General features: G+C 44.3%; 1 protein-coding gene across 1 annotated transcript in view; it reads right to left on the reverse strand.

Annotated features, from left to right (window-relative positions):
- Positions 1–2985: 2985 nt before the first annotated feature.
- The window catches only part of ubap1lb (ubiquitin associated protein 1-like b), a gene marked incomplete at both ends in the record, with an annotated part of 41717 nt that continues 32494 nt past the window's right edge, over positions 2986–12208 (reverse strand). Inside the window, 2 exons of the mRNA XM_084308166.1 lie at positions 2986–3120; positions 3231–3332. Of these exons, the coding sequence (XP_084164292.1) occupies positions 2986–3120; positions 3231–3332 (237 nt within the window). The remainder of the gene's footprint in view (positions 3121–3230; positions 3333–12208) is intronic.

Genomic DNA, 12208 nt, shown 5'->3' on the forward strand with positions numbered 1-12208 from the left:
TACTGTCTCAATAAAGAACCTTCTCTCCTGTGTCTCCTCTACTCTGTCTCCCTCTCAGCCTTCCTACTGTCTCAGTAAAGAACCTTCTCTCCTGTGTCTCCTCTACTCTGTCTCCCTCTCAGCCTTCCTACTGTCTCAATAAAGAACCTTCTCTCCTGTGTCTCCTCTACTCTGTCTCCCTCTCAGCCTTCCTACTGTCTCAATAAAGAACCTTCTCTCCTGTCTCCTCTACTCTGTCTCCCTCTCAGCCTTCCTACTGTCTCAATAAAGAACCTTCTCTCCTGTGTCTCCTCTACTCTGTCTCCCTCTCAGCCTTCCTACTGTCTCGATAAAGAACTATGTCTCCTGTGTCTCCCCTACTTTCTCAATAAAGAAATAATACTAATAGGAGCGGACTGCCCCCTCACCTTTAAAAAATAATTCAGAGGTATCCGTTGCACAAATCATGATATTGTGTTTTGTAATAATAACCCATTAAAAGACTATTCAAATCACGCTGTTAGGAGGGATATCATGAACAGAAATGAACAAAATCACAGCAACAGTTCCTGTGTTTAATGAATCTTAGACCAACAATATTGTTAATTTAATTTGCCAACACAAAGTATTGATTCCAGAAAATCATAGGCAAATCAAAATAAAAAAGACAAAGTTGGCAAACGATGAACCGTTACCTTAGTTTTCAATCAAATAAAAAAGTTAAACAGCGCAGTAATATTCAGTCATTCAGCAGCAGCACAGACGTCAAACAGCAAGAAAACACAAAACGAGTTACACACTAAACAATCAGTTGAAGCCTTCAGACTAGTATCACAACTATACTTGTTGTGATACTACCAAATAACTTGGGACTGCAATACATCACCTGAACACACACAACGTCTATGTAAAAAAGAAACGCAAAAAAATACACATCTTTTTCATAATGACATTTAACAAAATATCACACGTCAGAAAACGTGCATGGAACAAATTGTGCAATATGGGCAAATGTGCTGTTGACACTCTCTAGTGACGGTGGTCCGTATACTGAACTACAGCAGCCTCTCTATAGGGAGGTGTAGTGGTTACTTCCTGGTCTATAGGGAGGTGTAGTGGTTACTTCCTGGTCTATAGGGAGGTGTAGTGGTTACTTCCTGGTCTATAGGGAGGTGTAGTGGTTACTTCCTGGTCTATAGGGAGGTGTAGTGGTTACTTCCTGGTCTATAGGGAGGTGTAGTGGTTACTTCCTGGTCTATAGGGAGGTGTAGTGGTTACTTCCTGGTCTATAGGGAGGTGTAGTGATTACTTCCTGGTCTATAGGGAGGTGTAGTGGTTACTTCCTGGTCTACAGGGAGGTGTAGTGTTTACTTCCTGGTCTATAGGGAGGTGTAGTGGTTACTTCCTGGTCTATAGGGAGGTGTAGTGGTTACTTCCTGGTCTATAGGGAGGTGTAGTGGTTACTTCCTGGTCTATAGGGAGGTGTAGTGGTTACTTCCTGGTCTATAGGGAGGTGTAGTGGTTACTTCCTGGTCTATAGGGAGGTGTAGTGGTTACTTCCTGGTCTAATAGGGAGGTGTAGTGGTTACTTCCTGGTCTACAGGGAGGTGTAGTGTTTACTTCCTGGTATATAGGGAGGTGTAGTGGTTACTTCCTGGTCTACAGGGAGGTGTAGTGTTTACTTCCTGGTCTATAGGGAGGTGTAGTGGTTACTTCCTGGTCTACAGGGAGGTGTAGTGTTTACTTCCTGGTCTATAGGGAGGTGTAGTGGTTACTTCCTGGTCTACAGGGAGGTGTAGTGTTTACTTCCTGGTCTATAGGGAGGTGTAGTGGTTACGTCATTGCTGTTTCCGGCCGGTCCACCCTCTGTCCAATGCAATGTATTTCCTCATTGCCCGTTTCTAAATCGTCTCGTTTAAAACAAATAAAGCATTAACATTTGCATGGTGTACCTTTCTGTGTGTATTCATCCACAATCTATAGCTCAACATGAGAATATTCGCAATGAATCGTAAAAAAAAAAATCGCTGAATTTTATTTCAACCAAAAATGCTTAAACAATAATGTTAGTGATAGAAGGGAACTCGTTTTGTGCAAAAATAGAAAGCTTTTCAATGTTCATGAGGCAGAATTGTTACAATAGCCGATAATCCATTTTCCCAATGATAAATCCCTATACGAGTGGACCTCGCGGGCGGTCCAGAGTGACGTCAGACTACACCTCCCTATAGGGGTGGACCTCGCGGCCAGAGTGACGTCAGACTACACCTCCCTATACGGGTGGACCTCGCGGCCAGAGTGACGTCAGACTACACCTCCCTATACGGGTGGACCTCGCGGCCAGAGTGACGTCAGACTACACCTCCCTATACGGGTGGACCTCGCAGGCACTCCAGAGTGACATCAGACTACACCTCCCTATACGGGTGGACCTCGCGGGCGGTCCAGAGTGACGTCAGACTACACCTCCCTATACGGGTGGACCTCGCGGGCGGGCCAGAGTGACGTCAGACTACACCTCCCTATACGGGTGGACCTCGCGGGCGGGCCAGAGTGACGTCAGACTACACCTCCCTATACGGGTGGACCTCGCGGGCGGTCCAGAGTGACGTCAGACTACACCTCCCTGTACTGTGACTGTCTGTAGGCTACTGTGAGTATTATGTAGTCTGTTTCGTGCTAAAAGGTAAATGGACTGATATGCATGATGATATAACCTCCTTTGAGATAGGTTGCAAATAAAGTGCGTGTGTGCATGTGTCATGCAACGTGCGTGTGTCATGCAACGTGCGTGTGTGCGTGTGTCATGCAACGTGCATGTGTGTGTGCGTGTGTCATGCAACGTGCATGTGTGTGTGTGCATGTGATTGTGTCATGCAACGTGCGTGTGTGCATGTGTGTGTGTGCATGTGTCATGCAACATGCGTGTGTGCGTGTGTGTGTGCGTGTGTCATGCAACGTGTGTGTGTGTGTGTGTGCGTGTGTGTGTGTGTGAGTGTGCATGTGTCATGCGACACGTGCCATGAGTTCCTCCAGGGCTCTCTCTCTGTGATTCTCGTGGACAAGCAGGACTTCTTTAATGGTGTTCTGCTGGAAACCCATCTCAATAAACTGGGCCAGGAGGTGAAGGAACTCCTCAGCCTGCAGCAGGAACACAGGAACACAGCAGACTTTAAACAGGAACACAGGAAGACAAGAGAGACTTTCAACTAACCCTGAGCCAAGCTAGCACCTTAGTTTAGTTCCCTTACCTTAGTCTCACAGTTCTGGAACATCTCCAGGGCTTCCTCGACCTGAGCCTGGTCGTAGCCCCGCCCACACAGGTGATCACAGGACATCAGGTAGTTCAGGATCTGAAACCAAACACAACGGCACCATAAAGGCTCGGTCATAGTCCAGACGTACCATACTGTAGGTGAGCAGAGTGGACCATGACTGTTTACTACAGAGTGGAGGGACTGGGAGACCCATGTTATTGACCAGACACTCTATATCAGTGATGACTGTTTACTGCAGAGTGGAGGGACTGAGAGACCCATGTTACTGACCAGACACTCTATATCAGTGATGGCTGTTTACTGCAGAGTGGAGGGACTGAGAGACCCATGTTACTGACCAGACACTCTATATCAGTGATACCCAAAGCTGTAAAGGAATGTGGATCACTACCCACTTTCAAAACCTCTCTCAAGGGACACCTACGGGAGACTGCAATTCAACACTGGCCCCTGTAAATATCCTAACCCAACCCCCTCCAATGTACAGTCATTTACCTAGTATGGTCTTGTCAATAGTCCAATGTACAATTTTGTTTGTTTGTACAGTGTCTCCCCCCCCCCCCCTCAATGTACAGTTTTGCTTGTTTATACAGTGTGCCCCCCCCCCCCCCCCCAACCACCTCCAATGTAAATTACCCAGAATGGTTGTCAATATCCCAACGTACCCAACCCCCCCCACCCAACCTCCTCCAATGTACAGTTTCTACGTCAAATGTATATACCCCCTTTTCTTGACTCCTTCTGTATCACAAACAGTACTGTATTTGCAAATCTGGTATGTCATAAATGTATAGATGTAGCAGTACTGACTATCTGTATGTCATGTATGTCATATATGTCCTGATGAATTGAAAATGGGGGACCCTGATGTAAACAAGACGAAAGTCTTTCTCTGGTCTGCATCCCCTTAACAATTGTGTGTATTGAGCTGTACTGTATTGTACCCATTCTGCAATCTGTTAATAAAGTTTTCAATCAATCAATCATGTCTGTTTACTGCAGAGTGGAGGGACTGAGAGACCCATGTTACTGACCAGACACTCTATATCAGTGATGACTGTTTACTGCAGAGTGGAGGGACTGAGAGACCCATGTTACTGACCAGACACTCTATATCAGTGATGTCTGTTTACTGCAGAGTGGAGGGACTGGGAGACCCATGTTACTGACCAGACACTATATCAGTGATGACTGTTTACTGCAGAGTGGAGGGACTGAGAGACCCATGTTACTGACCAGACACTCTGTATCAGTGATGACTGTTTACTGCAGAGTGGAGGGACTGAGAGACCCATGTTACTGACCAGACACTCTATATCAGTGATGGCTGTTTACTGCAGAGTGGAGGGACTGAGAGACCCATGTTACTGACCAGACACTCTGTATCAGTGATGACTGTTTACTGCAGAGTGGAGGGACTGAGAGACCCATGTTACTGACCAGACACTCTGTATCAGTGATGGCTGTTTACTGCAGAGTGGAGGGACTGGGAGACCCATGTTACTGACCAGACACTCTGTATCAGTGATGGCTGTTTACTGCAGAGTGGAGGGACTACTGACCAGACACTCTGTATCAGTGATGGCTGTTTACTGCAGAGTGGAGAGACTGAGAGACCCATGTTACTGACCAGACACTCTGTATCAGTGATGACTGTTTACTGCAGAGTGGAGGGACTGGGAGACCCATGTTACTGACCAGACACTATATCAGTGATGGCTGTTTACTGCAGAGTGGAGGGACTGAGAGACCCATGTTACTGACCAGACACTCTATATCAGTGATGACTGTTTACTGCAGAGTGGAGGGACTGGGAGACCCATGTTACTGACCAGACACTATATCAGTGATGGCTGTTTACTGCAGAGTGGAGGGACTGGGAGACCCATGTTACTGACCAGACACTCTATATCAGTGATGGCTGTTTACTGCAGAGTGGAGGGACTGGGAGACCCATGTTACTGACCAGACACTCTATATCAGTGATGACTGTTTACTGCAGAGCAGGAGGGACTGGGAGACCCATGTTACTGACCAGACACTCTATATCAGTGATGTCTGTTTACTGCAGAGTGGAGAGACTGAGAGACCCATGTTACTGACCAGACACTCTGTATCAGTGATGACTGTTTACTGCAGAGTGGAGGGACTGGGAGACCCATGTTACTGACCAGACACTATATCAGTGATGGCTGTTTACTGCAGAGTGGAGGGACTGAGAGACCCATGTTACTGACCAGACACTCTATATCAGTGATGACTGTTTACTGCAGAGTGGAGGGACTGGGAGACCCATGTTACTGACCAGACACTATATATCAGTGATGACTGTTTACTGCAGAGTGGAGGGACTGAGAGACCCATGTTACTGACCAGACACTCTATATCAGTGATGACTGTTTACTGCAGAGTGGAGGGACTGGGAGACCCATGTTTCTGACCAGACACTCTGTATCAGTGATGACTGTTTACTGCAGAGTGGAGGGACTGGGAGACCCATGTTACTGACCAGACACTCTGTATCAGTGATGACTGTTTACTGCAGAGTGGAGGGACTGGGAGACCCATGTTACTGACCAGACACTCTATATCAGTGATGGCTGTTTACTGCAGAGTGGAGGGACTGGGAGACCCATGTTACTGACCAGACACTCTATATCAGTGGTGGCTGTTGGAATGTAGCGCTATTATTTTAAAATGTAGACCACTTATTTTAACAAACAAAAAATATCACTTACAGCACCTTTAAAACCCTTTCACTGCCACGCGACAGAAGGTTAACCCTTTACTATCGGTAGTGTGATAGTAAATGGTTAACCTTCTGTCGTGTGGCAGTGAACGGGTTAACATTTTGTGTGTTGTCGCAGTGAAAGGGTTAACAGTTTGGTAGTGCGGCAGTGGAATGGTTAAGGTTATTACCTGTAGTTACATATGATCTGAAAACATTGAATGAAAAGGTGAATCACTGGCTGAAACAAAACCAAACCTGCGACCATTGATCATGCACTCACACACACACAGATACACACTGATAGAGGGACACACACAGACATGGACATGTACACACTGATAGAGGAACACACACACATGGACAAGTACACACAGATAGAGGAACACACACACACATGGACATGTACACACTGATAGAGGAACACACACACATGGACATGTACACACTGATAGAGGAACACACACACATGGACATGTACACACTGATAGAGGAACACACACACATGGACATGTACACACAGATAGAGGAACACACACACATGGACATGTACACACAGATAGAGGAACACACACACATGGACATGTACACACAGATAGAGGAACACACACACACGGACATGTACACACAGATAAAGGAACACACACACATGGACATGTACACACTGATAGAGGAACACACAGACATGGACATGTACACACTGATAGAGGAACACACACACATGGACATGTACACACAGATAGAGGAACACACACACACATGGACATGTACACACTGATAGAGGAACACACACATGGACATGTACACACTGATAGAGGAACACACACACATGGACATGTACACACTGATAGAGGAACACACACACATGGACATGTACACACTGATAGAGGAACACACACACATGGACATGTACACACAGATAGAGGAACACACACACATGGACATGTACACACAGATAGAGGAACACACACACATGGACATGTACACACAGATAGAGGAACACACACACATGGACATGTACACACAGATAGAGGAACACACACACACATGGACATGTACACACTGATAGAGGAACACACACACACATGGACATGTACACACTGATAGAGGAACACACACACACATGGACAAACATACATACATATCACTACATAAGACTACAGTACATGCATGCACATGCACACGGACACGGAAACACACACACACATACACATACAGTATATTGCCATGAAGCAGGGCACACACACACATCTACAATGAGTGTAATGTGATGTAACTATTGTATGATTATGATAAAGAGTATCACTATTAATCATGTGCTGACATTTTTAACTAATGTACTTTTGGTAATGATGATATGTAATAATGACCACTTTTAAGTGGAAACGCCTAACCAGGGACAGGGGCTGCAAATCAGCCTCGGCTAGAAATATCCTACATGCAATGCATCTGTATCTGGTTATTGTAACTTGCTACAATGTTTTTTTCTTTCCCCACTTTTTTCTCCTCATTTAAAATTTTTCTCCCATCCCAATTTCGTATTGCCAATTCTCCCCTCCCCTGTCTTGAACGTTGCTAGACTATGCCCCCCACTGGTCGGCTGTAGGGAGGATAGAAGCCTTGCATCACGCGTCCCCTCCGGTACACGAGGAGGCAGCCTGTCGCATCTTTTCACCTGCCAGCGCGGACAGCGAGGAGTAACGCGTGAGAGGCTCATGCTGCCCCCGATACTTCCTGTCTCTGCTGTGCAGGCGTCACCCAACCGACCTGTAGGAGTCGCTGTCCACAACGTCCAATCCCCACCCACCGACTTCCACCCGCTGACTCTGCCAAATGAGCCGGTACGACGGCCGGCCCAAGTCGAAGGCAACGCTGAGACTGGGATTCGATACCGGAGTCTCTTGCATTGGTGACGACGAGCGCAATCTCCGCTACGCCACCCAGCCGCCTCTACAATGTCTTCTTTTGCATCGTCCCTAAAAATAAACTGAATAAATACAAAATAACTCGGTTGTGGCATCTTGGCTTTTCAATGTATATTAAATAACATCCCGTCTCAAATAAACCTAAAAATAACAGTATTTGTTAGGTTTGCCGAAAAACAAATACATCATGCCTTGGCCATTATCAAAACATTCGGTACGGTCTGCAATGCATAACAACATGCATCAGCTTCTCACAGAACACCTCATGAGGAATGTAGATTCTGACGAGCTACACGTGAATACAGCCGTGAGAAGAAGCTACATGAATAATGATGACAGCCATGAGAAGAAGCTACATGAATAATGATGACAGCCGTGAGGAGAAGCTACATGAATAATGATGACAGCCGTGAGGAGAAGCTACATGAATAATGATGACAGCCATGAGGAGAAGCTACATGAATAATGATGACAGACATGAGGAGAAGCTACATGAATAATGATGACAGCCGTGAGGAGAAGCTACATGAATAATGATGACAGACATGAGGAGAAGCTACATGAATAATGATGACAGCCACGAGAAGAAGCTACATGAATAATGATGACAGCCGTGAGAAGAAGCTACATGAATAATGATGACAGCCGTGAGAAGAAGCTACATGAATAATGATGACAGCCGTGAGGAGAAGCTACATGAATAATGATGACAGCCACGAGAAGACGAGACTGCACTGCTGCCTGGAAGGCCGCCAAGACGATGAGGACTGGAGGGGAAACAGGAAGTAAGGAAACAACTGACTCCGGATCAGATGTCCGACGGGTTTAGAAGCTTGATCAAATGAAGAGCTAATAGGGATTAGGGATACACCCCATAACACCCGTTCCATCACAGATACTGATATGTATCTATCTGTATATACAGAATGTAAAACATAAATAAAAAAAATATAATAATAATAAAATACACAAATAAATAAATACAATGAAAATACAATGAATGGACCTACTGTATCTCAAACCCGCCCTCTTTTCTTGATCCTCCAATCACAGCTGTTGCTTCTCTCGTCCGTCAATTAAAAAACTCATGTTACTCACCCGTTAGCGTTAGTCCTAGTTAGTCTAGTGTTAGTCCTAGTTAGTCTAGTGTTAGTCCTAGTTAGTCTAGTGTGTTAGTCCTAGTTAGTCTAGTGTTAGTCCTAGTTAGTCTAGTGTGTTAGTCCTACCGTTCACTCAGTCAATCAACTAGGGCAGTGATTCCCAACCTGGGGTCCGCGGACCCCCTGGGGGTCCGCCAGGGGGCGCAGGGGGTCCGCCAGACCACAGATGATTTGAGGTATTTTTATTTTTATTTTTTTTAGAGAGAAATATTTAATTAGCATATTTGTATCATCAGAAGCATGAATAGTCTCTCCACTACAATAAAAAATAAAGATAAATAAATAAACATCTAGACATGATTTTTGAACGTTAACAGTAGGCTACCGGGTAGCCGCTAAAACGCGAATCAGTTGACTGTATCACTTTCTGTAGCTAGCCTAGCACGCTAGTTAACTTTCTCGGCTCGTCTGCAGTCAGCCGCCAGAGGCGAAAATGTGTGACAAACGAAAAGGAGATGACGGCAGCTCATCTGCAAAAAAGGTTAGGACCTACAGCAATCGCGAAAATTACATCACCATGGGCTTCACTGAGGGACCAGACAAACGACCTGAGTGTGTGATTTGTGGAGAAAAGTTGGCAAACTCGAGCCTGAAGCCCAGCAAGCTGAAGAGACATCAGGCGTCTAAGCACCCAGAAACCGTTGGGAAGGATCCGGACTTTTTTCGGAGGAAAGAACAGTCTCTCAAGGCGAACAAGCCTGTTGATGTTAGAGTAGCGTGGAGCAGGGGTGGCAGTGATTTACAGAAGGCTACCGAAGCCTCCTTTGAGTGTTCGCTTTTAATTGCAAAAGCAAAGAAACCGCACAATATTGGCGAGCAGCTCATCAAACCAGCCTGCATCAAAATGGTTTAGAAACTGTGCGGCCCACAGGTGGCGGATAAACTAAAATCAGTACCACTCTCGAACAATGTAGTGAAAGACCGAATTGATAAGATGTCAAGTGATTGCGAGCAGCAGCTGTCAGAAAAGCTTAGAAAGGGTCCATTTGCCATACAACTTGATGAAACTACAACTGTCGCAGACGAGGCTGTGCTCATCGTTTATGTGCAATATATCGAAAATGAGGATCTGAAGCAGGACATTCTCATGTCAGTCAACCTTACTACCACCACTCGAGGTGAGGATATTTTTACTGCAGTGGATTCTTACTTCATTCAACATAAATGCAAACCGTTCACCATTAGGGCCTGATTTGAGAGGATGAATACAGGATTTGAATATTGGCCAAAATTTTGAAATACATATGGTGCAAGATTAGATTTGTTGATTGAAGGCACAAGTCAAAGAAGCATAGTGGGTCTAATTATGATGCATATGCCTGTGTATAAGCAGTTTGTTATTAAAATGACAAAAAAAAGGTATTAAACCCAGCTAGGACAGATGCTCTCTGCTACTGATTGGAATTTCCTGTCTCATATTTAGTTTAATTTGTTGCATTGATTTGTTCCATAAATGCAAACCGTTCACCATTAGGGACTGATTTGAGAGGATGAATACAGGATTTGAATATTGGCCAAACATTTTGAAATGCATATGGTGCAAGATGAGATTTGTTGATTGAAGGCACAAGTTAAAGAAGCATAGTGGGTCTAATTGTGATGCATATGCCTGTGTATAAGCAGTTTGTTATTAAAATGACAAAAAAAAAAGGTATTAAACCCAGCTAGGACAGATTCTCTCTGCTACTGATTGTAATTTCCTGTCTCATATTTAGTTTAATTTGTTGCATTGATTTGTTCCATAAATGCAAACCGTTCACCATTAGGGCCTGATTTGAGAGGATGAATACAGCATTTGAATATTGGCCAAACATTTTGAAATGCATATGGTGCAAGATGAGATTTGTTGATTGAAGGCACAAGTCAAAGAAGCATAGTGGGTCTAATTGTGATGCATATGCCTGTGTATAAGCAGTTTGTTATTAAAATGAAAAAAAAAAAGTATTTTATGGTATCTTATTAGGAGGGGGTCCGCGAATTTTATCAGAGATGTTTGGGGGTCCCTGGGGGGAAAAAGGTTGGGAACCACTGAACTAGGGAATAGAAACCTGTCTCCATGCTTACTTTTTACCTTTAGATGTGGGGCTATCCATTTGGTTACATTTGGATCACTGATTGGGCCTTTAATAAGTATCAGTTTTTGTTACCCTATTGATCCAATCGATTACTTTTACTAAACAATATAGACATATGGATAAAAAGGACTGAGGTATGATTTACAGTTGTATTTCTACGTCAAACAGACCTATCATCCTATCGTAGGTCTGTGCCTGGATTCCTGCCATGATGTCACACATTACATTTAGTCATTTAGCTGAACGCTTTTATCCAAAGCGACTTACAAGTTCTGTACGCCAAGTCATCAGGAAGGGTACAACTCTATCAGCTGAGTAACAATGTTCATCGAACAGTGTTGAAACGTGGGTGCTGCAGTGTTGAGTGCATCGTGGGAGAGACATATTAGTATAGTAGGTAGTAATATAGACAAGGACGATTATTTAGTGGAAGAGTGCATGATAGTAGAAGACCGTAAGAAGGTTATTATTATAACTTATTATAACTTGTTATTATTATTATATATATTTTTTTACTTCTTTCATTTCAGATATTGATTGAAGAAGTGTGTTTTTAGTCGACTGCGAAAAATTGGCCATGTTTCGGCTGTCCTGACTGTAGTGGGAAGTTCGTTCCGCCATTGTGGAGCTTGGTAATGGTATTAGCCGATGTTGCGTAGGTATTAAAGCGTGCTTTAAAAGCTATTATCTTGCTTTAACATTGATCACACTGAGACAGATGAACAGTGGCGTGAGATGAGCAGAGTGAAACGTGATCCGTGTGAGAGACGGGTGTGACCTGCTCTGTGGAGCTCACAGCAACAGGACTCTGATTGGACCAGTAATGAGTTGATCCCTGTCGATGATGATGCAGCGCTGACTTAAGCACAGACACCAGCTGTTGTATCTCCTTCTGTCAACGAAAGGAATGGATTTTCATCTTTTCTTCAGATCTTAATTCAAGATACATTTGATAATCGTCTCTCACTGCACTGCAGTCTGCAGATCATTTTGACGGTGTCAAGAGATATGAATTTAAGGCTATAAAAATTATGAGGAAACTTGAAAAGGGAACATTGTTTTA

This window comes from Notolepis coatsorum (assembly GCF_963971535.1).
Source record: "Notolepis coatsorum genome assembly, chromosome: 2".
Lineage (NCBI taxonomy): Eukaryota > Metazoa > Chordata > Actinopteri > Aulopiformes > Paralepididae > Notolepis > Notolepis coatsorum.